The sequence below is a fragment of the Aulostomus chinensis genome, chromosome 19, assembly GCF_037954235.1.
Source record: "Aulostomus chinensis isolate RoL2024-O1b breed Wild chromosome 19, RoL_Achi_v1.0, whole genome shotgun sequence".
Lineage (NCBI taxonomy): Eukaryota > Metazoa > Chordata > Actinopteri > Syngnathiformes > Aulostomidae > Aulostomus > Aulostomus chinensis.
Genome location: NC_141338.1, coordinates 21396060 through 21422874, shown reverse-complemented (window position 1 = coordinate 21422874; position 26815 = coordinate 21396060). Strand labels below are relative to the sequence as shown.

The 26815-nt window shown below is 45.2% G+C and overlaps 1 protein-coding gene across 3 annotated transcripts; it reads left to right on the top strand.

Moving 5' to 3' along the window:
* The first annotated feature begins 1357 nt into the window (after positions 1–1357).
* Positions 1358–26815, top strand: syk (spleen tyrosine kinase). 3 transcript variants are annotated; one of them, XM_086186430.1, is made up of 15 exons: positions 1358–1578; positions 6573–6659; positions 11816–12269; positions 13069–13229; positions 16507–16645; positions 17699–17780; positions 17882–17937; positions 18902–18964; positions 21573–21654; positions 21934–22093; positions 22243–22452; positions 24040–24229; positions 24930–25070; positions 26307–26419; positions 26508–26815. In XM_086186430.1, exons 3-15 carry the CDS (start codon positions 11868–11870, stop codon positions 26578–26580), a joined length of 1872 nt encoding a protein of 623 aa, XP_086042556.1. In that variant the 5' UTR covers positions 1358–1578; positions 6573–6659; positions 11816–11867; the 3' UTR covers positions 26581–26815. The 3 variants fall into 3 exon arrangements, with proteins under 3 accessions (XP_086042556.1, XP_086042555.1, XP_086042557.1); XM_086186429.1 differs by lacking the exon at positions 1358–1578 and having other exon boundaries at positions 6469–6659; XM_086186431.1 differs by lacking the exons at positions 1358–1578; positions 18902–18964 and having other exon boundaries at positions 6469–6659.

Below are 26815 nucleotides of genomic sequence, written 5' to 3'. Positions count from 1 at the left end.
TGAAGACTCAGACCAGACAAAGACAGATCCCGTCTAACAGAATATCACCTTCACAAAACTCCAAATCCCAAGAAACCCTGGCTGATGCTCACCGGCCCGCAGACGGCTGGAGTTCCTCTAAGCCGACCGCTGACACCGAGGAAACCTACAGCAGGCCCACCAACATGGGCGCATCGTCCATCCGCGTAGAAATGAGCCTGTGGGACGGGACCAGGAGAGCTATTAAACTCCGAGTTGGACCATCCACTGTGAGTTGGTTGTAACCGCAGACGGAAACTCTTGAGTTTTCGGTTCCAGAACAGCTGGTTCGAGTTCAGATAATAAACTCAGATGAGCTTTACTCTGAGTTGAGCGCGTGCAACACCACTATAAAAAGAAAATAGTGCCTCGATACTACAAGTCACCATGGCAACCGCTATAAAAAAACAACAGGGATACTTTACCTCTGGAATCAGAAACCTGAGTATCAGCGTATTTTCAGGGGAATAGCAGTAGCAAGGGATCGAGACAAAGTTGTGTGTGAGAACTTTGAATTCATCTGTTCTTCTGATATTTGACCACACTTATAAATGAGTGAAAGGCATTGAAGCTAAAAATGTATTTTCATTTAAATGCATTCGCGCGGGTGAAAAGTGTACAAGTGAGCATCCTAAAATGAAATATAAGATATGAAGAAAGTAGGCTAACACAGATACAGACACTTATAATTACTAAAAGATTTAATACAGGTCAGGTCGCCCCCACTTCATGTGACGGACGGGCACGTATATAAAAAAATGCATTTATATAAACTAGTAAGTGAGGCAGCTCAAGTCACTCCTCTTTTACAGGTTTGCATGATCTCCCTTTCCGTGCCGGCCTCTGGTCACACTGGGCCTGGCACGTTAGTGTCGTACGCAATGCCAGCGCTTCCCGAGTGACACACACACACACACACACACACACACACACACACACACACACACACACACACACACACACACACACCTCCTCCAGAAGTAATGAAAGCAATGTTAGGCAGTGATGACACAGAGACAAGCACTTATGTAATATATCATATTTAAAGATAGCATATACAATTAAATGTGGCTATGGAGCTAAGTCATAAAGTTGAAAATAATAAGTTATTTCGTCCACAGCCTGGTCATTTCTCCCACTGAGGAGTGAGCGCCAGCGACCCCCCGTAGACTCACATGCAGCAGCAGCACCATCTAGTGGTGGGTGGCTTGTTTCACACCATTGACATCCGCCCATCGTCCTTCCGCCTACCTGACCACATTTAAGGCTCGGACACGCGGCCTGGACTGAATTAAGCCCCCCCCCCCTTTCTTTCAATGTTGTTGAATTGATTTTGCTGTCAACATCAGCAACTATCACACGCACAGAGTGTATTGGTGTCTGTGGACCAATCAGAATGCGGGGATTGACGGAACGGAAGCGCATCTCCTCTGCGTCTAGAAGCAGTGTGATGCTGATGGATGAGCGTACCAGTCCAAGCACACAACCGTGCCGGATAAATGAGAGCTGCGGGGTTGCGTCAATGATGGGCTGACTATCACGGAGTCTGCGCTGATGCTGGTGAGTAAGCGGCTGATAGCAGCCGACGATGTTCTCCGAGGAGTGAACTGCTCATCCACCAGATGTCAGTCTTTTAGCAGTAAGACGAGCTCAGTTGGTCCTGGACTGATGCAGCGCCCAGAGGTTGGAGCTGCGTCCGACGCTGCTGGTGCTGATGCTGGTGCGAGTGGTGCATGTGCTGGTGTTGGTGGTCTGGTGCTGGCGCTGGCGCTCCCTGACTGATCTCCAGGCTGCAGCCAAACGCCAAGGCTGGAATATAGATACCCCTGCCCTGGCTGACCATGTTAAAGGAGTAGGTCATGAATAGAAGCTGAGTGCAGTGGTCACTCATGTCAGGACTTCCAGGGGCCAGAGGTCACAGGCCGCCCTCTGTGGCTTTGGGGTGTGAGCTGTGTGTCCAGGTCTACAGTAAAGCCTGCCGGAGGTGTCAGTTGTGTCCGTCACATCCATCCACATGTCTATGCTGGGCTGGTTGTCATCTCATCATCTTCGGTGGAAGGGTGCAAGAGCATCGCTCGCGCACAGTTCAGCATATACCAAACAACTGCTCTGCATTCTGTAAGCACAGCACTGTGCCTGTCACAGTGACCTTGACCTTTGACCATCAAAATCTGATCCTCCAGTCCCAGAGGACATATGTGCCAAATCTGAAGAAATCCGCTCATGTTCGCCGACAGACCATGTGAACAAGTATGGGACAGTTGGACAGCCTGGACCGGTGCTGTCTCCAGGCTGTGGTTAGTGTGGATCACGAGTGTGTGAAACACTGAAGTCATGGTTGGCAGGGTTGTAACCAACACTTTCAAATCAAAGGTAAAAATGGTATTTAAAGAGATTATCAGCTGTGTGGCTCGTTCGTCTACAGTGTTCTGAGACTTGTGAGTGTGGTGGTTGATGTCTCCCTCACGTGTTCCACTTTATACATACTGCAGGCAGATCAGTGGCAGCAGCCCATCCTCACCCTGGCGCTGCTTGGTTGTTAGTCTGTTGTTGGTCCACAAGATGGCGCTGTGAGCACATTGTGCTAGACGGGGATAGCGTGGCTTTTCAGTAAATGAAGGGCCGCTGACTGATCACTGCTTCCACTTGAAACCATGTCCGAGTGTCCTTGAAGAAGATGGAGCGGGTTGGCACTTTGCATGCCTTCACTTTCAGGGTGCACACGTGTGTGTGTGTGTGTGTGTGTGTGTGTGTGTGTGTGTGTGTGTGTGTTGTCTTGTTTGTGTGAATGCGGCAACTACATTTTAAAGCAAAGTGACTACTTCTCAAGTAGAACGTGGCAATGTGAATACCGTCCATTTACCAGGTATTATGGCTTCATATCATCTCTTGTGTTCATTTGCACCAAAGACTGAGGGTGTGACCGGCCTGCAGGCCGAAACACAGCGCTCATGTTTCACATCAGCTGCTCTCTTTCTAGAGAGATGGACTTTCAGAAAAGAGCCACGGGAGGAAGTGAAGATGGTTCAGTTCCTGCATGCAGAAGTCGAGCAGTCTGACAAAGTTACCGTGAGGTGACAGTTCAGAGACCGCAGGGGTACGGTGGACAACTCGCCGACAGTTTCCACTCCTGTGAGCTCCACATCCAAAAATTTTTCAGCCAGCTCAAGTCCCCGCAGTCGCTTGAAATGTCACAGCGTTGCTCAATCTGTGTGTGTGTGTGTGTGTGTGTGCATGTATGTGTGTGTGTATGCATGTATGTGTGTGTATGTGTTTGCATGTATGTGTGTGCATGTATGTGCGTGTATGTGTGTGCATGTATGTGTGTGTATGTGTTTGCATGTATGTGTGTGCATGTATGTGCGTGTATGTGTTTGCATGTATGTGTGTATGTGTTTGCATGTATGTGTGTGCATGTATGTGCGTGTATGTGTGTGCATGTATGTGCATGTATGTGTGTGCATGTGTTTGCATGTATGTGTGTGCTTGTATGTGCGTGTATGTGTTTGCATGTATGTGCGTGTATGTGTGTGCATGTGTTTGCATGTATGTGTGTGCATGTATGTGCGTGTATGTGTTTGCATGTATGTGCGTGTATGTGTTTGCATGTATGTGTGTGCATGTATGTGCGTGTATGTGTTTGCATGTATGTGTGTGCATGTATGTGCGTGTATGTGTTTGCACGTATGTGTGTACAAACACGCCTGACAGCTCTTCTGCTCTTGCTTGAGTGTGAGTGGGATCAAGACCACAACACTTTCCGTTTAGAGGACAACATGAGAATTGAGGAAGTTAAACAAAAGGCAAACCATGATTTGCTTTGCGGTCTGCATAAGCAAATTCATATGAGGGACAAGACATAGATTCTCAAAGGACCATATATGTATACATATACATACACACATTCTGTGTGTGTGTGTGGAGAGAGAGAGAGATGGACATACATTCCAGGTCTTTGATAATTGTCCTGTAATGACCATGTTTTATGTGGAGTTTGGACTGCAGATGTAAATATGAGGGGAAAGTGTGATCAGGTATGGTTTTGTACACTTAGACGCAGTGTAGGTCATCAGGACCTGAACGTTTACCAACCACCACATACAGAGTGAGTACAGTGAGGCGCTGCAGGCGTGTCAACTCCCTTGGTAACTTAGTCTTCACTCCTGAGTGCGTACGGATGATGCGTTTGTGACCTGTCACCATCATTGCTTTGCTTCCAAGTGTCTCCAACTGTAAACCCAATGTGGATCCAAACCTAAACACTCCAACCAACTTTAACTGAAGAAGTGTGAAACCCAATGAAGTCTGCCAGCAATTTCTGAATGGTTGACATGCATGTATGCACACACATACGCGCGCGCGTGCGCACACACACACACACACACACACACACACACACACACACACAGACAGATATACGCACATGCATAATTTCTGAAATGAGGAATAGTTGAAAAACAATTGTAAAGATCCTCTCAGCTAATATGGATCTAAACCCAAGTCTGGCCTCAGTCCAGCCAACCAAATACAACTGAAGTTACTGAAGTGTGAAACTCAGTGAAGTCTGCCAATCTGCCAACACTTCCTGAGTGGTGAACATGCTCTGGTAACTGCCCCCCCCCAACACACACACACACACACACACACACACACACACACACACACACACACACACACACACAAATGTACAATAAGAAAGACTGGGATATTTTACTGGGGTGAAAAGTATTAATGTACCACTGTAAGTACAGATATATACAGTATACTTAATACGCAGACTAAATTATCAGTATATATCCTGCATGTCACAGTGCAAGTGCTCGTGGCAGAGCAGAATATGGTGTAGGAGTGCTTAAGATGGCTCGCGAAGGCGTTTTTGATGGCGTGGTTTGTTTGAAATGGGGTAGAAGGGAGGAGCTCAGGCACAAACCCACTGAAACTGGCCACACTAAAAAACTGCAACCATTTCAATATTTATAATTTAACATCTCTGAGAATTTCACATGCTTCACAAGTAGTCTGGACCTGATCTGTTTGTGATTAGTAACAGTGATGTAAAAGGGAGGCTTTCAATCGTGTCAATTTCACAACAATATAACATGTAAAGTATGTGATATGTGGTATGAGCTGCAGTATGCAGTATACAAGTGCGTTCACCAGGATCATGTTGAAGTACCGTGCAAACTCCTCTACCATGACAACCTGACGGCGAAGCCATCACGATAAACAATGAATAAAACTGTTATGGAACGGGGTGATGATGAAGGGAGACCCAAATGCAGACTGAGTTGGATGGTGCACAAAAGGTTTTATTGAATATGCTGTGGCTTGAGATGGGGACACTGGAGGCTTGACGACTTGAGGACTGACGACTTGAATGCTGGAGATGTGCAACTGGCGGCTTGAGACCGGAGAGCTTGAGACCAGACCGTGAACATCCGAACAAAACGACAACGACAACAAACCAACATCAACAACCCAACACCGAACAGGGGAAAACACCGAGGTTAAATACAAGGAGGTAAACGGGGCACAGGTGGTGCAATCAACCAGGTGAGACACATAAGGTAATCACAGGAGGGAGGACAGGAAGACTGGACAAGACTCCAAAATAAGACAGGAACTGACTTAACTAAAACCAGAGACACAAGACAGGGATCGTGACAAAAACGTTTGTAATAAGGATATTTGGTAGAATGAGCGACTTGATTTTGCTGACAGAAGTTACGCAATTTGACTTCATTGAAATGGTTAAAACATATTTAAGATATTAATTACATATTAAATAGAAAAGGCCCCTTGGTGATGGTGTTCTTGGGATATTCTGACATATGACAAGGCCATTGTGTTTTAAAGAGGGAATTTTAGAATAGAAAACATGAAGATGTTTAATTGGACGGTGTCTGAACAAGGTGTGTCAATCAGCATAGAACAGTTAACAGTGAGACGCGTTCAAGTGCACCTGAAAACTGAACGGCAATTTTCATGATTGTCATGAAACACAAAGATTTTTTTAAAAAGTCGAATAATTGAACACGAAATGTATTTACTTTATGTATGTGTTATTGTTGATGTGCTGTCAGGCAGAGCAAGTAATCATAAATTACTCAAAATCAAGCTGATCAAATAATAACAATAATAATCATAATATTATTATGTTATGTCGTATATTACAGGCTTCAAAAATATAGATAAAGTCAACCAAATAATTCTACTTGACCGTCTTGAACCAGCCTACAGTTTGCGGTTGTTGTTGGCCTGTGAGTGGACTGGAGCTGTGAGAGGGTTTTAGGTCGGACCGGAATGTTCCCCTCAGTAAGGACCCCTCACTGGCGCCTACCTCTGATAAATACTGCTGTCATTTTTGTCTTTGCAGCTGCTATATCATTTCCTGTGTGGAGCGGCCATGTTGGTCAATGTTCATATCAAAAAAAGGGAAGTAACAGTGTTAAATTTTCAAGGAAGTCTTTGAAATCAGGAAGCTGGCCGCAGCTCTCGGCGCTCCAGCCTTCGTCTGTCTGTTCATGTGCATTTGTGTGTCTGTTGATTCTCAGACGATCTGCTCACATGTGGCTCAGACGGCCTGCAGCTGAGGACGAGTAACCTCCACACTCCCGGAGCTGTCCATCACCTCTTACACAGTGAGTTCAGTTTTCACCTGATAAAGTTGGTTTTGGTTTTTTTTCTAAATCTCTGTACCCTCTCTTGTACCCTTTTGTGCTGTCAAAGAACAAAGTCTGTTTCCCCCTGGATTCATGTCTCGATTAGCCGTCTCTGCTGTCTTGCTTGTGATAATGCAAGAAAAGAAGTTGGAGGTGGATGTTATTCCACTTGTTCCCTGCTGTCAGGGACTGAACTGGCATCTTTTAACAGCAGTGGAACAGTCACTCGTCTTAGAAACATCAAATATAACCTGATATTGATAAGGATCCTTTCATGTTGGCATGGGCTGTCATTTTTTGTCATTTTTTGTTGTTGTGTAGAATTCAATGGGATGGTGTGAAGTCTTATTTTGGGAAATGGACTCTATTGTCTATGTAAATATTATACCAGCTACATTTGCTGTTCGAGGCAGCGGGTCGCGTTCAGAGAGAGCAGTGAAAAACTTCTAGGATGGAAGAAGACGAGGTTCACAGATATTTCATTTGTTGCACAAAAATAAAACATGTTTTCATTTCCCTTTCAAACTTAACATCTTTCACAGAAAATGGATTCACTACATGTCAATTAATCTCACTTCTTCCCAAGTTTATTCTCGTGACCCTTTAGGGGTCACAAACCAGAGGTTGAGAGGAAGTGGATTTAAAGGATTAAAGAGTGGTGAGTGTGTTAAGAATAGAGTTTAGCAGGGCCTTTAATCTCTGAAGACCAGGACTTGTATTTATCTGAATTACTCACAAGTAACCAGTCACAGTCAGTCATTCCTGACCGGACGTGACAAGATCAAGACATTCTCTTGCCATTTATAATCAGAACTCAAGCACTCAAGATTAGTCAAGCACGTCAACGCTTTAGTCTGACAGCTCTCCCTTTGAAAAGATGGCAAAGTGACGGACTGAAAGTTCACTCGCCAAACTGCAAGGATTCTTCCCAGACACCGATCTGACTTCTCCAGTCCCGAGAGGGTACAGATACCTGGGCTTCTGGTATCAGCTGATAATGAGCGCCCATTCCTAACACTATAAACAAGAATGTGACAAATAGATAAATATCGATTTATTTAATTTAAATCATTATTACATAAGAAATAGTCAAGAAAGAAAAAAAAAGCACTAAGAAATACTTCAGTGTTTCCTTGTAGCTCCCCTGGAGCCACAATCAGCACACTGCCGATGAAGATGATGGTGATGATGATGATCCTGGTGATGGTGATGTCACACGCCATCAAATTACATGGAGCAAATTTTAGCATCATTTCCACTAATACCCTGTCCAGCTATCTGAGTCAGAATCAGAATCAAATTGGTGGATCTTCAATGATATCTTCAATCCTGATAAAAATGGCAGCTGATGCAACACAACTTTCCCTACCATTTTACAGCAGAACACTGGGGCAAAGTCTGCGGTCAGTCTGTGCTCCATAGCGTTATGTGCTGGTTCTGATAGAGCAGCCCAGAAGTGGCCCAGCAGAGCTGTTCTGTGCGGCTTGTGACTTTTTGAGGTGTGTTGTAGATTCTGTTGACTAGACTGTAGGACAGTCTTCCGGGTGGCACAACGTCAGCGTTTTTGAAACTTTAGCCAGCAGGTGTGGTTGTACATAAGGAGAACACGTTCTCGACTGCAAGCCTCGACCCATGTCAGTTGGTGTTGCACTGACCTGCTCATGATACGTGACTGTCGAGAACCAGGCTGAGGATCTGTATTTTACCCGGGTCGGCACCAGCATTGGTTCCCCTGATATGGATAACTGATTTTTAGGTTTAGAACCCAACCTGTGTGGAGATCTGAAGACACCACTCATGGTTTTGGATGTATTTAAGACTAATTTGTTTCTTTTGATCCAATCATGGCGTGTATTCAATTTATTAGACAAAACCTAATTGAATTCATGGCCTTGTTGCTGCTCACTAGTTTTGCCAACACACATTCATAACTTGCTTTTTTTTGTTTGTCAAAATTGAAAACAGGAGTGGTTCCAGACAACTTCCTTGAGGTACACCGACGACACAGACTAAACTACCACAGTGTGACAAATTATTGCAAAGGACCGTCTTTGTTCGAGAGGAAAGATGATAATTGATTTACTTTTTGAGTAAAATATTGTGATCAACAATGACACAAAGTAATTTTTGCATAATTTTGCTGACTCTAACAGAACGGACTGATGAAGCAGTTGCAGTGTGAGACGACTGACAGTCCAGCACACACTTTGATTGGTTCAACTTTGGTTCACTTCACCAACTCCCATTTAGAGTACAAATGGATGCACGCCGTGTTCTTAAAAAAGGACGTTCGAGTCAGAAAAGAGGATGTTACGATGCTTTTAGCAGTAGTTGACCCTAAGAATTCAGCTTCACGCCATTTAGTTTCCTCTTGCAGATCTGCTTCCCACAACACACAACCACACACTACGCTCTCCTCAAGCTGAGTGGCGTACATTTGCTGCAAATCAGGGACATAAAACAGCAGCACATTTCCTTCTGAGCAGTTTGTAAGAGACATTCAATGAAGGGAGTGTTCCTAAGGTGTCGGGCAGGTCATACTAAAAGAGCCTGAGAGAAACGAGGAATCTGCGGAGCGGGTCTGTAGTTGGAGGGCTGACAAGATAAACGCCTGGAGGTCTAAGGAGGCACTTTAGCTAACGACCTCTTAAGTAAATGTCAATGTTCTCCTCCGGCACAGAGTGAACCATCGTAGAGATTCATGTCAGAGAGTGTGTGATCCTGCGTTTGTTACCAAACATGCAGCAAGGCTCACTAAGTCCAGTTGTACTGCAATACTTACAATGCTTATTTATCATTAGGTATCGAGAGAATGGGGCAGAGATTTCGATTTTTTGAATGAGTGAATTCTTTATTTTGAACGTTACTATTACTTAAAAACAATTAAAAACAAGAAGGAGAGGGAGATTATTTAATAAGTAGAGTAAATAATGTGTACTGAACAGTAAATCTGTACTCCAGGGGCAAAACTTCTTGCAGCCTCAAGTTAATACCCTTCCATTTTAATCTCACTATCAAATGAAGGAATCTTGGTCCATCAGTCCAAGTCCACTTGCCTTGATAATCCATGTTACTTCTATTTGTAGTAGTTTTACACAGACATTGATTCTTCCTCGGAGTTCAACAACAGCACCTCTGTGCCATTACAACCCACATCCTGGTGGCAGGTGTATTGAATGTGTCCTGACGTTTTGTCCAGGTCTTCTTCGCTGGCTCCCTCTGGAACATGTCACATCCTCAAGTACTGGATTTGGTGTCATCACTCAGTACTTATATTTCTTTGCACCTTCGTTGTACTCTAAGTTTTTGGATGCAAACGTTCACTCTTATGATCAAAACATTAATAGACTTCTGTAAAGACTTCAAAGACTCCAGACGTCCTACAGTCAGAGTAACAATGATGTTGTGACTCTGAATGTTACACTGCTTTTATTTTATTTTATTTTTTTTGGTCAAAGTCTGTAGTCTCCTCCTCTAGAGTCTCCTCCTCTGTAGTCTCCTCCTCTAGAGTCTCCTCCTCTGTAGTCTCCTCCTCTAGAGTCTCCTCCTCTGTAAACTCCTCCTCTAGAGTCTCCTCCTCCGCACTCTTCTCCTCCATATTCTCCTCCTCCATAGTCTCCTCCTCTGTAGTCTTCTCCTCTTTAGACTCCTCCTCCATAGTCCCCTGCTCGATATTGTCCTCCTCCATAGTCTCCTCCTCCTTAGTCTCCTCCTCTATAGTCTCCTCCTCTACAGTCTCCTCTTTAATCTCGTCCTCTGTGGTTTCTTCCTCCATAGTCTCCTCCTCCATAACTGTCCACTGTATTTTCCTCCTACTCTTAAGTCTCCTCCCTCGTCTCCTCCTCTATAGTCTCCTGCTCCATAGTCTCCTCATCCTTAATCTCCTCTTCAGTAGTCTCCTCCTCCATACTCTTCTCCTCCATAATCTCCTCCTCCACATTCTCCTCCTCCATAGTGTCCTCCTCTACAGTCTCCTCCTCAGCACTCTTCCTCAGTAGTCTCCTCCTCCATACTCTTCTCCTCCATAATCTCCTCCTCTTTAGTTTCCTCCTCCATAGTTTCCTCTTTTGTCTCCTCCTCCACACTTGTCCTCTGTTGTCTCCTCCTCCATAGTCTTCTCCTCTGTACTCTCCTCCTCCTCAGTCTCCTCCTCCTTAGTTTCCTCCTCCACACTTTTCCTCTTTAGTCTCCTCCTCCATTGTTTACTCCTCTATAGTCTCCTCCTCTGCTGTCTCCTCCTCTGTAGTCTCCTCCTCCACACTTGTCCTCTGTATTCTCCTCCTCCTTAGTCTCCTTCTCTTTTGTCTCCTCCTGTATAGTCTCCTCCTCTTTAGTCTCTCCTCCTATACACAAATGTCTGTTGTCTGCAGGCTCACAACCTCACTCACTCAACTCTATTTAACATATTGACAAGTATCTAAATACAGGAAATGCTCCTTCGTCTGATACACAAAGCAGTTTTTTTTATAAGATTCATTTAACCTTTATTTAACCAGGTTTGTCACGTGGACATTAAGGCCAAGACATCCAGCAGCAAAACCACAAAGCTGAAGACAGACAGACAAATGGAGACAATTCACTAGCACCAAAATTCACATTTGGGAACTAACTTTGAGTCAACAAGAGAAACTTCTGTGAGTCAGAAGCCAGGCAAGCTACAAACGTCCACATGCTGTAACATTAAATCCACTCTTCCATGTTAGATTTACATATTAAATGACACGTTTCTAGACCATCTGTTACTAATTCCTGGCTGAGGGTGCCGAATGACCACAAGCCGTTTTCCCAATTTCTGTTTGGGACAAAAAAGTCCTGGGAACCCAACGAGCAGGGTACCTTATATGAAATGGAACTATTTCCAGTTCATCTGCAATCCATTATAATTAACTGTCCCTGTAGATTCAGCATGGCAGGACCTCCTCCATAGATACAAAAGGCCCATTCTAAGCAAAAATAAACCAACAAACACACTGGACCTTGACCTCTGTGTTCATGAATGCTGAAAAAGAGGGGACTTCCTGTGTGAACCCCACCACTGAAGGAAAGGAGGAAGTATAAGAAAGTGTCAGAAAAGTCTGATCTATGTAAAAATATCTCTTGAGAAGTAAGTTAAAGTTGTTTTGTTTTGTTTTTAGGTTACTTGAATCCTTGTGGCTCCTTAAAGGAGCCCCCATCTCAAGGCCAAAAATGGCTGACAGGGTGAATACGCTGCCATTCTTCTACGGCAGCATTACGCGTGAGGAGGCAGAGGACTTCCTGCGGCAGGGCAGCACAGTGAGCGGTTTATATTTACTACGGCAGAGCCGGAACTATCTTGGGGGCTTTGCATTGTCGGTGTCCCACTCCGGCCACTTCTACCACTACACCATTGAAAGAGAACCCAATGAGACCTATGCCATTGCTGGCGGGAGGAGCCACAGCAGCCCTGTGGATGTGATCGACTACCATTCACAGGAGACGGATGGCCTCGTGTGTCTGCTGAAGAAACCCTGCAACAGGCCCAAGAACATGCAGCCCAAGGTGGGAGCGTTTGATGACCTGAAGGAAAAACTGATCCGGGAGTACGTGACGCAGACCTGGAGTCTTCAGGTTTGTCTCTAATCCTCCTTGTTGGAACTGTTTTTCGGATATCAAGATTGTGAAGCCATCAAAGCAAGAATATGAATACAGACCACTTATTTAAAAAAGAATGTCACCCTTACTCAAAGAACATTATTTTACTTTGAGTTTAACAATCAGTTATACCTTTATCTTCTGATTAAAATCTTTTTGATGTATTGGAAGGTGAAGTTGTGCTCTGAAAGGTATCTATAAAGGAAATGTATCATTTTTGTTATTAATGTATTCAAATCTACCAGTAAAAGTAGCAAGAAGTGGGCAACAAAGGCCGATTGGACACAAAATGTCTCATGGTGCATCTCAATATTGCATTCACCTGAGAAAAAATGATCATTTTTTTCTAAATTGATGCCATACATTTTTCATAAAAAAACAAAAGTTCCCTTGGTGGGTTTCCTGTTAGAACCTTCCAGTCACCTGCGTGAGTGTTCAGCTTCCATGAACTTCCCGTGTTGTGATAGAGTGTCCAGGTACGCGCGAGAGTCATTTATAGTGCGTCCTCCCGCTCTGACGTGAGCGCCATGGTATTTTGCTTTTTAGCGTCCCTTATTCGTCTCTCCCCTGGTATGCAAAAACCTTCATCTTACAGCACCAGTGGCTATTTAGCAACATAGCACCATAAACACCTGCCTACATGTGACCTGTTTGCCTGCCTACGCCCTGATCACATGACTTCATGTATTGTGTGTGTGTGTGTGTGTGTGTGTGTGTGTGTGTGTGTGTGTGTGTGTGTGTGTGTGTGTGTGTGTGTGTGGTTGTGTGTCTGCAGGGGGCAGCTCTGGAACAGGCCATCATCAGCCAGAGGCCTCAGCTGGAGAAGCTAATTGCCACACACGCTCATGAAAAGATGCCTTGGTACCATGGTGAGATAACGCGAATGGACTCAGAACCAAGGCTTCAAAATGGCTCCCGCACAAATGGGAAATTCTTGTAAGTATTTCACTATTTCTTTCAACAAGACTGTAACAAATGTCATCAAATTTAAACAATTGTTTTATCTGTAATGTGAATACATTTCTGCAATGCTGTTAAACACAATATTTTTCAACTGTAGTTTGTAACTGGAACCATGCTGTTGGCTTGTCAGGATAGAGGCTCATTGGAGTCGTGTGGCTGCCTGCTGAATCAGGCTTGTTGCCGGGCCTGACATCATGTACAAGACCTGGCCATTATTATTGCAAATGTGCAACTGAAACCATCTTGTACATCTGGAAATATCGACAAATATTTTTTTCTAGCAGGCAGAGTCAGTCATCTGTCCTGGATGCATGACATTATAAATGTTGTACTGATTTCCTGTAGTGACTTCTAGAAATCCAGAGGATAGAGACATCACACTGTGCTGACGATTACATCATTGTTACTGCAAATGTCATTTAGTTCTGCTTTCTGCTGCAAATGAGTGCTGCATGAGTCCATGACCGACACACACACACACACACACACACACACACACACACACACACACACACACACACACACACACATACACACACACACACAGTGGTTTCCGCTCTGCTGACAGTTAGCAGAGGACTTCCTGAAATGGCCAAAGAGGCAGTGAGATGTGACGCTTCTGTTTGTCTGCTCCTTCTCTCATGAAAAGTCTTGAGGGAAACATCTTGAACTTCTGCATCTTCTGTCTCCAACTGACGCTCTGGTGAACATTTAGTCCCGATCCGTGGTCAGAATGCTGCACTGTCCCCTGCAGGGTTAAAGCACTGGCCGCTGGGTGGGACTGTCAATGAGCTGTATGCTCTTAACTATATTTCACAAAGGCCCTTTTTTTTTGTTTTTTGTTTTTTGTTTGTTTGTGGGTTTTTTTTGCTTCTTTTTTTGTTTTTTGCTGTCAAGGTCCCTTGACATCTTTTTGACATGAGTAGGATTTTATTCCATTACCTTTCTGTGAGAGAGAGAGAGACACTGAGATGCACCTGGCAGGTTACTGTCAGTTAGTGGGTCTCTAACTTGTTGGGTCAAGCCCCACTGGTGCAACTGGAGACACCCCCCCAACACTGCCGGTGTCAGCAGCACATCGCTGTTCCATCGTCACAGCAGGTTAATGTTTTTGGATTCCACTCTAACTGCTAATTGATTACCACTTCATTCTTGATGTTAAATTATTAATCTACACACAGAAAAATAAGAAAAATATTAAACGTGCATTTTAAACAACCTTTAGAATGGGTTTACAGGTTTACAAGGTGCAAGTGAATGCACCATGAAGTTGCTACTTTGTATTCATGGTGCTTTGCAGTGTTGGAGCAGCAAAATGGATCTAGTTATGGGGTGAAAGTAGAGCGACTGCATCTCTCAGTTGCAGGTGTGTGATGTGTTCTGCAGGGATGTGAATGTGCAGCGGGGGGAGACGTAGTGTGTCAGTGGGGGGAGTGCAGCTCTTAAAATAGAACACAACCCAGAACTGTTTCCTCTGATATTCCAGCTCGAGCACTCCAGCAGTTTAGTTTAGGTGTGATCAGAAACTGATGACATCATTATCTTAGTTCATCCTCACATGGTGGGTTGCGAATTTTCTTTCGAGATTTGCATGTCACATTAAGTTCAGACCCTGCACAATGAATGTATGAGTTGTTGATAATTCCAACATTGATCTGGAAGGTGGCAGGCAGGTGGACAAATTTATGGATTCAAGCCATTAAAGGACTCAAGTTCTCTTTATGGAGGACTCAGGCTGCACGGTGGAGCAGTGGTCAGCACTGTAACCTCACAGCAAGAAGGTTCCGGGTTCGAGTCCCGGCTGGGGCACGGGATCTTTCTGTGTGGAGTCTCCATGTTCTCCCTGTTCCTGTGTGGGTTCTCTCTGGTACTCCAGCTTCCTCCACAGTCCAAAGACATCAAGAGAGGACCAGGTTAATCCAGACTCTAAATTGACTGTAGGTGTGGCTGTGAGTGTGAATGGTTGTCTGTCTCTATGTTGGCCCTGTGATGGACTGGTGACCTGTCCAGGGTGAACCCCGCCTCTCGCCCGTAGCCGCTGGGATAGGCTCCAGCCCCCCCGCAACCCTTAACAGGAATAAGCGGAAGACAATGGATGGATGGATGGAAAACCTTACTAACTACACTGGCGAACCGGTGGAAAAACAGAAACACAATGAACAGCACCCCTGAACCTAGTGTGGCAGTGAAACAGGAAAAACTCTATAGTGAGTGCACATATGGAAAAGAACGATATACTTTACCCTGGCCCAAATCTGGGATACACACGAGACTTAGTTCACACTATCCAGATAGTTGCCAAAACAAGTAGGAGATGGCGCTCCTGGATTGGAGCCCAGCACCAACCAGCTGCACCAATCGGCCACCAAGGATCCCTACAGGGATTGATCAGACACGCCCTCTGACAGGAGTCCTGTTCGAGAGACATATTCAGACACACATGCAGGAGAAAGGAACTGAGGCCCACCACTCAGGGCCGTAACAATGCAGAGAGGGTGTTTGTGCAAAAAGACTTCATAACACACACACACACACACACACACACACACACACAAATATGAAATATGGGCAAGCATGCATGAATGTACCCCCCCCCCCCACATACACACACAGGTGGTTCTGTCTCTCCCCTCATTTACTGTCACTCGTGAGCAGAGGCCTCTGTGGTGTGACCACTTCTCTGTGTCTTACTGAAATTAGCACCGTCAGGCAGGTTTCGTTGTGTTTACACTGAGGCAAAAACCCTGCAACGCACCAGGAGTCAGGAGAGGAAACAGTTGTCATCTAGATGAGCCAGATCTCTCTCTCTCTCTTGCTAGAGGTGTTGCTGAGGACTGACTTCAGGGCTGCTATGAGCTCAACTGCCCACGTGAAACCTGGTTGACAAAAGTAAATTACATGACCTGATATTATGGATATGCAGGTCTCCGACTCAGAGTCGACATGTCTGAACACCCTCATGTCAAATATGCAGTTCACAATCTGTGTTTGCAACTTCAAATGGGGAGCATACGGAATCTCCCACTAGTAACTGAGGGGTCGCTGGTTTAATTCCTGCCTCCTTTGGAGAACCTTGATTGCAGAGGACTAGAGAAGTACTAAGATAATATACTGATGTGCAATTGTGAGAAGATTAAAAGAGATTATTGTACTTTTTCACCCCAGAAACGTGACTTCTGGCGATCAAACCATTTGGCTGTGTTTCTGGCTCTGATGCACTCACTAACTCCTCCCCTTCCTGGGTCTGCAGGATCAGGCAGAGGGATGATAAAGGATCCTACGCTCTTTGTTTACTCCATGAAGGACAAGTCATGCACTATCGCATTGACAAGGACTCCACTGGCAAACTCTCTATTCCAGACGGCAAGAAGTTTGACACACTTTGGCAGGTTAACCCACCATCTTCATCATTTACGTCAGGGGTCACCAACCTTTCTGGAACTGAGAGCTACTTCCTGGGTACTGAGTCGTACGAAGGGCTACCAATTTGAAAGGCTCTCCTGAAATAACACATTTGCTCAGTTTGCCTTGAGTTATACATTATTAATAATGATTAATGACACTCATCTATGTGAAGACACTGGTCACGTTAATGATTTGTCACAAAAATGAACAATGACAAAAGGTGGGAAACATATCAATATTCAGCACTTTATTAATCTCAGTAATTGTTACATTTTCAGACCATCACCTACATCACTACACATAACGAGGCTTCGGTTGCTTTTTGTGACTTTTTCGCCGGCCTCATGAAAAAAGACTGTTGCTTACCCAAAGCTGCCTTCAGCTCACGGGCTTTTTCTGCCTGTAGTGCGCTTCCCGGTGGGTAGTTAGCATGGTAGCTTTTATGACAAGTAGTGAAGTGTCTCTCCATGTTGTGCCGCTTTGACGTCGCCACACTCGCCCCGCAAATGAGACACATGCAGGTTTCTTTCACAGTTGTAAAAAAGAACTCCTCCTCTTCCCATTCGTTGTGAAAGTGATATGTTTTCTCACGTTTTCTGCCATGTTTTTGGGGTAAGAAACACCATCCAGCGTCCATCCGTGCTGCGCCCGCTAGCTTACTCTCCACTAGCACTGGTTTTGTCACGCGCTCAATCCGGACTTTTGAACTAGAGCAGGTCGGAGTTCACCTAAACTGATCTAAAGTTCACGTATAATGAACATATTTTTAAGATATTGTCATTTTTAAATCTATATAAATGCAAGTGTGATTAAAAAAAGAATAGCAAAAAAAAACAAATTAAATTTTAGACGCAGCTCACGAGTGAGTTGTGCTATTTTTAGAAGAGGCCTGCGGGCGACTCATGTGGTCCTTGGGGGCGACCTGGTGCTCGCGGGCACCGTGTTGGTGACCCCTGATTTACGTCATTGTGTTGTTTGTCCTTGACTATGACCTTCACGATTAGGTTTTGTGTCTAAATCTCCTCTCCTTCCTGCAGCTGGTGGAGCACTACTCATACAAGCCAGACGGTCTGCTGCGCGTGCTGACCGAACCCTGTCCTCGCCCTGATGGAGGCATAGGTGCAGACACACACAGCTGACTGTCTTTCACGTGTCCTCTGTATCTACCAATGTAAAAACGAACCTTGTAGATGCACACTAATGTACCACGTGTTCCTCAGGGATGGGAGGACGGCATCTACTCCCATGGGACACTAGTGGATTAACTTCTGCTTTTGTAAGTTCTGTGTGTGTGTGTGTGTGTGTGTGTGTGTGTGTGTGTGTGTGTGTGTGTGTGTGTGTGTGTGTGTGTGTGAGTCAACATATGTGAATAACACCAGGTGAACTTTGTGTTTTTTCTGAAAACATGTTTGTTGTTTTAGTACTCAACTGGGCCACAAGTGGCTTTTAATGTACTAGATAATTTATTTGTCAGGTGGTCCGGTCACGCAGCACTGTCACGACCCTTGCCGTCCGTCCATTGGTGCATGCAGCAGATTTTACCCTCAAGCTAACCATTTGTTTTGTAGCTTAAACCCAGCCAGACCTGATATAGAACTATCAAAAATGGTTTGTGGATAGAGTTAAGAGTCTGGACAGATGTGATATTGGTGGCACCTGAAAATGGCCCCTGGATGAAGACATGAAGGCTCCTGGTAAAAGTGCTACTGCTTGTTATTGCGGGCCAAGACAGACCAGCGCTAGCTTGTTCAGGTGTTCCTCCCTCATTCATAAAATCAACGCTCACATGCATTCAGGGCTCCAGGATCATAACCTGCCTTCCGACCATAGATGGTGGAGGAGCCCTGCATGAATTAACTCACCATCAGAGTGCAGAGGACGTTTTTCCCTCCACAATGAAACGATGGAAGGACTGCAGCTGCATGGCAGAATAACCAACACAGAAGAGTGTTTCAGTAGAACAATTATTCCTCCAATATAATTATTATTAATTATTCCAATTTATTCCTCTCGATGGAAGTTGGATGCTAGCAGATATGTGAAAAACGGTGTGTTGACAGGAAGACCACAGGTCTTGTGTCTCTCCTCACCCTGTCATCTGTCGTAGAGTGAGCCAGAACATGACCACTAGCAGTAGGTTGGAAAAAACTTCCCTCCTGAATCTGTTCTTGATGTGATGATCACGTGCATGACTGTAGCAGGTCACCTGCTGATAACCTCTCTGACCCTCTGGTTTCTAGCAACATGCAGCATGTGGAATGCTCTCCAGAATCAAAAATGCTCCCACACCTGGGCGACAAAAGGTGCACTAACACACCTCCTGCCTCCTCATACTCCGACTGGTAACAGTGGAGAGCAACCCCCGTCAGTGTGGACTGCTTCGTACTAACACGTCTGATCTCGCCTCACACTCTTGGACCTCTGCTTCATCACTTCACTCCCCCCCTCAATGATACACGCACACATACACACACACACACACACACACACACACACACACACACACACACACACACACACACACACACACACATTGTCTGCAAGACATTTATAGATGGTCGACGTGATTTCATTCGAACACTGTTATGTTCCGGTCCTAAAATGCTGCATCCCTTCAGGAAGCTCCCTCCTCCTCCAGACTCAGCAGGTCTGTTTGCTTTCATGGACTCTGTCTCTCTTATATTTATTAATCAAAGGGGAAAAAAACACATTTTCAGAATACTCAGGTGTCCCCTTCACACTGGTGACGTGACACAAGTTTTGGTCAGTCATTCCACACTCAGATACCTGTTACCAGTATAGTGGTTCAATTAAATGAACATTTTTATGAAGAAAGAGCGTAGGAACAGGAAGACAGTGTCCCCACGTGTAGGACATGAGGGGTCTAAGATTGTGTGTTATTGCCTTCAGAGGCACCAGGTCCTGACTCTGTTGACCTCGAATGGCATATTTTGGAGGGGTGGGTGGTGATTAGCTCTCCAGTAGCGCTCCAGAGATGTTATTAACTCAGGTTTTCTTTCTCTTGTTGCTCTCAGTGTAAGTGGATGACTTCAAGGTTTTGTTTTTATGGTGTGTCTTGTTAGGTGTCACAAATGTGCAATGAAAAAGAGAGAACAGTTCCATCTCTTTGTGTCTTTTTATTATTCGTCAGCGTGACAGCCTGAATGCGACGTCTCTGTTCGACTTTAATTTGTGGCTGGGCTCAATCTCAGTGGGTCGCTGTGCGGCTAACTCCTAGTTGCATGCATTGTTTGCGCAACTGTGTCATATAATAAAAGATGCACATAACTCAGATTTTTTTGTGAGGCTGCAGGCTTCTGTGCTTATGCCCCCTTATGGCAGTGGTGAGCAGTTGTGGTGTTGCGCATAAGAGACTATGATCCTGATGGCAGGTGAGCAGTTTGCATCCAAGTTAGAGTTGCAGCTTTACTGGTTGGTGGCTCTGGGACCCTCTGGGGTCCCAGAAAGGTCTAAGGGTTAATCAAGTATCTCAACAAGTGTTTGCAAGGTCACCATGCTGCCAAGGAATGCAGGCCATCGTGGTCTACGCTCCTCAGACCAATCTGAGCTGGCGGTCTCTGGTTTGAACACAATATTAAATTTGTTGACTCTTCTAGTCAGACCATTGGTAAAGTACTCAGGTTCACCCTCCTGTTACACAAGGCTGATGAACAACATGGCAGCTGGCTGCCAGATCGCATCAAAGTGTCAGCAAAGCCAGATTTGATCTCATTTGTGCGAGTGCGGTGGGATGCTGGCTACCAGTAGCCTGCGTGCACCTCACAGGAACATGAACGACTCAAGTATAAGCTAAGTTGTTCCTGTGTAACAGGCACCAGGCATGTCGACTGGTCCTGCTGGAAGAGGGGTCATTTGAACCTGCTTCACAAGTGTGCTAACCACTGATGTGAGTCCTGTGGAGGTTTGAGAAGAGAGCGGTCAGGGGTCGAGTTATGCATGCTCCCTCAGCTGAACACTCTTTGGTCAGTTTGACTGCAACAGTGTGAGGGGGACATGTGTCGGTGAGTGTAATCCTGTCATAATGTATCCTTGAAGGAAGGGGGTCCTACAATGGGATGCAGCATTGGCCTTAGTGTGATGAGGAGCAACAGCTGTGGTGAATCTGAGGCCAGTTCATCCTAGACACGACCATAGCGTGTAGAGAGGGAGTGACCTTTGTCCAGCTTTCCCAGCTGCTATGATGTTTCTGAATGATCCATCTGTTGAGCGTCATTTCCATGAAGATCTCTTCATCCATGCTGGGGATTCAAAAGGGTTTTGGATGCGACCATGCTTTGGTATGTTCACACGTCTATTAAAGTAGGGGTATGGGACATACTTTACGTGTCAAAGTTAACACATGGTTTGCCAGCTGTGGTCCAGGTACATTTGGACACAAATCTGTTTTCTAAACTAGTTCCATACCCCTTCTTTGAACGCATGTGAATGAAGAAGTTGACTCCTGCACTTCTCTTCCTCTGAAGTCTCTGTATGGACAATCATTCATTGCCCCATGTCATGGATACGTGTGTATTACAGTGATAATGACTGAAAACGTACACCTGAAATCACACTGTGCTAAAGTTTATGTGTGTCCTTGCATACCACGATAATTCCTAGTGCTTTTCCTTCATTTAGGAAGATTTGAACTGCATATCTAATTCCATTTGCCAGAGAAATTCCTACCTAAATGAAAAAACAAACCTCCCAAATACAGTCTGTCTCTGTAATACAAGTACCGTGTAGGAATGGCACCCTGCTATGAAAGAGACTCTTTATATTGTTGCCTGGATATTGAACTGATTCACTCTTTGCAGATAACATTTCAGCAGTGCTTCCTGTAAAAATAAACCAGCTGTGATTTCTCTGCGGTATCCTCTAATACGGTGTTGGCTGTTGAACTGATTACAGAGCCGCAAAACTCAACGACACCCGACAGATCATCACAATCCCTATGAATCCAGTGTGCCCAAAAATCAAGCACTCGACAAAGGTACGGCCTCTTTATGCGTGTGCAAGCACGGCAGATGTTGTTTGGGTTTTTGTTACTGTTACAATTTTCCTCAAGCAGGCAGTTTTAGTTGACAGCAAAAGCAGAGACGGAACAAATAATTGAAGCATTTCCAGTACTTGTGTTTTGAAGTGACAAATATGGGTCATAGGGGTTGCTTAGTTAAAAAACACCTTTGTTTCTCAACATACACCACCGACTCATGTGTGACTCACTGCATCACCATCCTGCTCAAAAGTGGCATTGTCATTCCTCCATCAGATGCCATGCCAATGGACACGGAGGTCTATGAGAGTCCATATGCAGACCCTGATGAACTGAGGAGTTCCACGGTGGACCGTAACCAGCTCTTCTTGGAGGATCGAGAACTGGGCTCTGGGAACTTTGGTACAGTCATGAAGGGCATCTACAAGATGAGAAAGTAGGATATATGACATCACATCACACCTGGAACATTAACACACTGGCAGACGTGCTCACTGTTAGGGCTCCTACAGAAAATCAAGTTTGATGATGAATCAAACCCCCCACTGTGCCATCATGCCAACACCAATGTTCCCTACACTTCAGGACAGAGAAGCCAGTTGCAGTCAAAATCCTGAAGAATGGTGATGACAACCCATCAGTGCGAGAGGAAATGCTGCGAGAGGCCAATGTCATGCAGCAGCTGGACAACCCTTACATAGTGCGGATGATTGGTATCTGTGAGGCAGAGAGCCTCATGCTGGTGATGGAGCTGGCAGAGCTGGGGCCCCTCCACAAGTTCCTGCAGAGAAACAAGTATGTGCTCTTCCTGGACTCACGTCACTCAACAATGAGACACCAAGGTTCACTTTTACAATTTGGCAGGTGCTGAATTCTGGCAACCACGTGGGCTTAAAGCTGCTAGATTTATAGGTTTATGTTAAAACTGAACCATAGTTCACGCGAGTCTGATTTTCTTCCTTGTAAACCCCCAACTGAACTGATGCTTTCTTAAGTCACATTCTCTTCTAATGTGTCTCCTCCTACATTCCTTGACCCTCCATGGCAGCAGTAGGAAAAGAGGAATTTGCCATTTTGCACTCCAGCCTGATTGGGCATCATTCTGTGCAGGGTTCAGGAGGATGTGTGGACTCCCTAATGTCCCTGTCAACTGCTCCCAATCGGTTGTCGATGTCTGATTTAATTCAGCGTCAAAAATTGTAGTTAGCTGTTGTCATGCTCTCTCACCGTACAAGCAGAGTAAGAACCGTTTTACACACCAGCGTATTTTCATCTGCGCGCAAAGTGACACCGTCTGAAAGGATCGCAGGAGTCTGATTGGTTGCTGTGGCAACAGCATGAGGGCCTGACTGATGATCCTTCCTCTTCAGCCATGACAGACATGAGAGAAACTCTGGCTTCAAAAACTTTCCCTGAAACAACAACTCATTCAACTTCACCAAATTATCCTTCATTTTCTTCCTCTGTGTATCAAACCAAGCTAGTTGTCACCTGCGCGGTCCGCAGGTGCCCACCAGCCAGACTGTGTGAGCGCTCATGTGGAGTCATGGGGATCGGCCCCAACAGTCAGAGCACGTGAATTGTGAGCTTCGGCTTTACATCGCAAACAACATTAAACAAACATTAATTCCATCTCACGGGATGAGATGGAATTAATTTCACAACATTATATGTGACATCCATTTATCCATCCATCCATCGTCGTCTTCCGCTTATTCCTGTTAAGGGTCATGGGGGGGTGGAGCCTATCCCAGCAGCTACAGGCGAGAGGCGGGGTTCACCCTGGACAGGTCGCCAGTCCATCACAGGGCCAACACACAGAGACAGACAACCATTCACACTCACATTCACACCTACAGTCAATTTAGAGTATCAATCAGCCTCGTCCCTCTTGATGTCTTTGGACTGTGGGAGGAAGCTGGAGTACCAGAGAGAACCCACACAGGAACAGGGCAAACATGCAGACTCCACACAGAAAGATCCCGTGATGGAGCCGGGACTGGAACCTGGAACCTTCTTGCTGTGAGGAGACAGTGCTGACCACTGCGCCACCATGCAGTCTCATATGTGAAATCCTACTTTGTATTCCAGTTTAACTTGGGAGTACATCTGCCCTTGAGTCCAGTACTCATTTCATAATGAAGCAATCACATTAAGCAGCCATAAATGTAGTCCTCCTCTCAGGTGGCACACTGCCCCAAGAAGGTCCTCAACTCAGAGGGCTCTCGAGCCCCTGGAGGGAATGGCCACCTGGTTGGCATGGCAACAGAGTTAGTTTGAAAGAAGAGTAAAACATTGAACTGACAATGACTTCCTGTAATGTCACGTTGTACGTCAGTGTCATCGTGCCTCCGGGACTAAGAGAGAGTTGATGTTCTACAGGCAAACCAACATGAAGAACATCACTGAGCTGGTGCACCAGGTGTCCATGGGGATGAAGTATCTGGAGGAGCACAACTTTGTCCATCGAGACCTCGCTGCCAGGAACGTGCTGCTGGTCACTCAGCACTACGCCAAGATCAGTGACTTCGGCCTCTCCAAAGCAGTGGCAGAGGACCAGAACTACTACAAGGTTACTTAGGAGTTTCAGTGAGGCTGTTAAAGATGTCCGCTCTGGCAGCAGGCATGTCTTCGTTGCACTTTGCACTGATGTTGGTTCCTGTCTACATAAACAATCAAACAAATGAGTGAATAAATAGCAGTAGAGACAACCGGAGTCACGCGATCAGATGTCTCCACCGAGCGGTCTACTCGCATCAGTCTTACGTCCACATCCAGAACATTGTAGTGTCACAGTGCAGCTGACTTCAAAACCATTGGGACTAAAATGTCATCAGTTTATTTGACGTTATTGTAATTATTAGAGATTTGTGTGGAATTTTGTCATAATTAGCTTGTCAAGTCTGTCATTATGGTCAAAGGTTGTTTTTTTTTTGGTCAGTCTCTTCGAGCTCCAGACGCGATGAGGGTGATGTATAGAAGAACATGGCACTGTCTGTGTGTGTGTGTGTGTGTGTGTGTGTGTGTGTGGGGGGGGGGGGGCTTTTACTAAGAAACAGAATCTGCCCCAGATGATGATGATGATGATGATGATGATGATGATGATGATGATGTGTTCATCTCAAACCTGATGGTGTTTCCTTGACAAGTGTCTTAATGGCTTCAATTCTGCATCATAGTAGTGTGCTACAGGTTGTGTCTTTAGATGCGAGCCAATGAAAGACCGGAACAATGACATCACAGCTACTGATGGTTTGTGTCTTCTTCTCCAGGCGAAGGGTCACGGTAAATGGCCGGTGAAGTGGTATGCTCCAGAATGCATTAACTACTTCAAATTCTCCTCCAAAAGCGACGTGTGGAGCTTTGGTGTGTTCATGTGGGAAGCGTTCTCCTACGGCCAGAAACCATACAGGGTAGGAACCATGTCTACTCCCGCCACCTTCACCGTGTCACGCAAGCGTCTCCCAATCAGACTCACTCAGACACTCTCTGACTCAATCACATCTCGTCATTTAGCTGAAGCTTTTGTCCAAAGCAACTTGCACCAGCACATTTAGTCAGAAGTGAAACCAACTGCCCCCCTCAGTCTATGTCAGTTAAGAAGGAGCTGAGGTAGGTGCTCTTTGTTTTGTTTAGTTTTTGTTTCTTCGAATTAGAAAGAAGAGAAGAAGATCGGCTTGACAGCAGCAGCAGCAGAAGTGCTAGTTTAGGGAGTTTAAGACGGCTCCAGGTTCAGGCTGAGCTGATGGCATGGCAATGACAGGTGAAGCCATGATAGGACATAATATGGCTGAGCGATTTGGTGTAGAGAGAAGCAAGTACCCGAGGACAGAGCCTTGAGGGACATCCAGGACAGAGCATGGAGGGACATCCAGGACAGAGCCTTGAGGGACATCCAGGGCAGAGCCTTGAGGGACATCCAGGACAGAGCATGGAGGGACATCCAGGACAGAGCATGGAGGGACATATGGTCTTCAGAGGGCTGGACAGGAATCCCTCCACAAGACTTTCTGAGGGTGGTTAGAGAGGTAGGATCCAGTGATTCAGCACCCAGATTCACTGTTGGCGCTTTCACGTGGTGGAGTTATTAGCAACATATGGATGACAACTCCTAAGTCATCAGTCCAAAACAATGCCGCCCCCCCCCCCCCACCAGACATCTCCACCGGTGTCCAAGGAGAGCCTGCCATCATGTTCTACTGTCAGTCTTTGTGTCTCTGCCCTGATGTCACTGGGAATGTGAAAGTTTATCTATGAAGCTTTTTCTGTGTGCCTTTTCATGGGCTTCATCAACATCAACATCAATAAGCGCCATAACAATAGAAATATGGCGACTTCTCTGAGATTCATTTTGTAGGTGCAGCTCAATGCTGTCCTCTACTGGGCCTCACACAAACACAATTCTCTAATTTTCTCCTTGAAAATCAACCAATTCAGAAATGAAGCGCGTGACCGACCAAACAGAGGACTGGTCGAGATATACATAATTTCATGATTATTTTGATACATTGATTAATTTCATGGCTTTACAGAAGCCTTTTTTTAAAACCATCCTTATTGTTGAGACATTGTGTGATATTGTGTAAATGCAGGATTTTCTTTGAGTTGAGTCTGCACTTGCTTCAGTCGTGCCGATCTGGTGTTCACAGGGCATGAAAGGAAATGATGTCATGCAGATGATTGAGGGTGGGAACCGCATGGATGCCCCGGCCAGCTGTCCCACAGAGATGTACAGCCTCATGAGGACCTGCTGGACCTACAAGTGAGTAGACAGATGTCTTTGCAGGGTCGTTGAGGAGACAGATGTGACTGACAGGCTTCTCCATCTCTGTCTTTTGTCTGTCTTCCAGGGTGGAGGAACGCCCCTCATTCTCTGTAGTTGAGCTGAGACTACGGGAGTATTATTACGACATCGCACAGTGATTCTTCACATGCTTGTTTGAGATGATGGAGACTGTTAGCTGAGGAGGAAAATGCACTCGCTCATGTATTATTGGCTGAGGATGATTCTAATTTAGACACTGTTTTTAAATATGACTTAAACTGGAGGATTGATTCCAATTCTTCTTCATAAATATGCAAAGGACATTTATTTTACTACTTGTCTTGTTCCTTCCTGTCTATATTCAAGTTATAAGAAAGAGATCAAATAAAAGGA

Bases quoted from the DNA above. Each gene is read 5' to 3' on its own strand.
- syk (XM_086186430.1), top strand. From the start codon at position 11,868: ATGGCTGACAGGGTGAATACGCTGCCATTCTTCTACGGCAGCATTACG. The intron at 21,655-21,933 runs GTACGGCCTCTT...TTCCTCCATCAG, and splicing joins AAATCAAGCACTCGACAAAG to ATGCCATGCCAATGGACACG. The intron at 25,071-26,306 runs GTAGGAACCATG...TGGTGTTCACAG, and splicing joins ACGGCCAGAAACCATACAGG to GGCATGAAAGGAAATGATGT.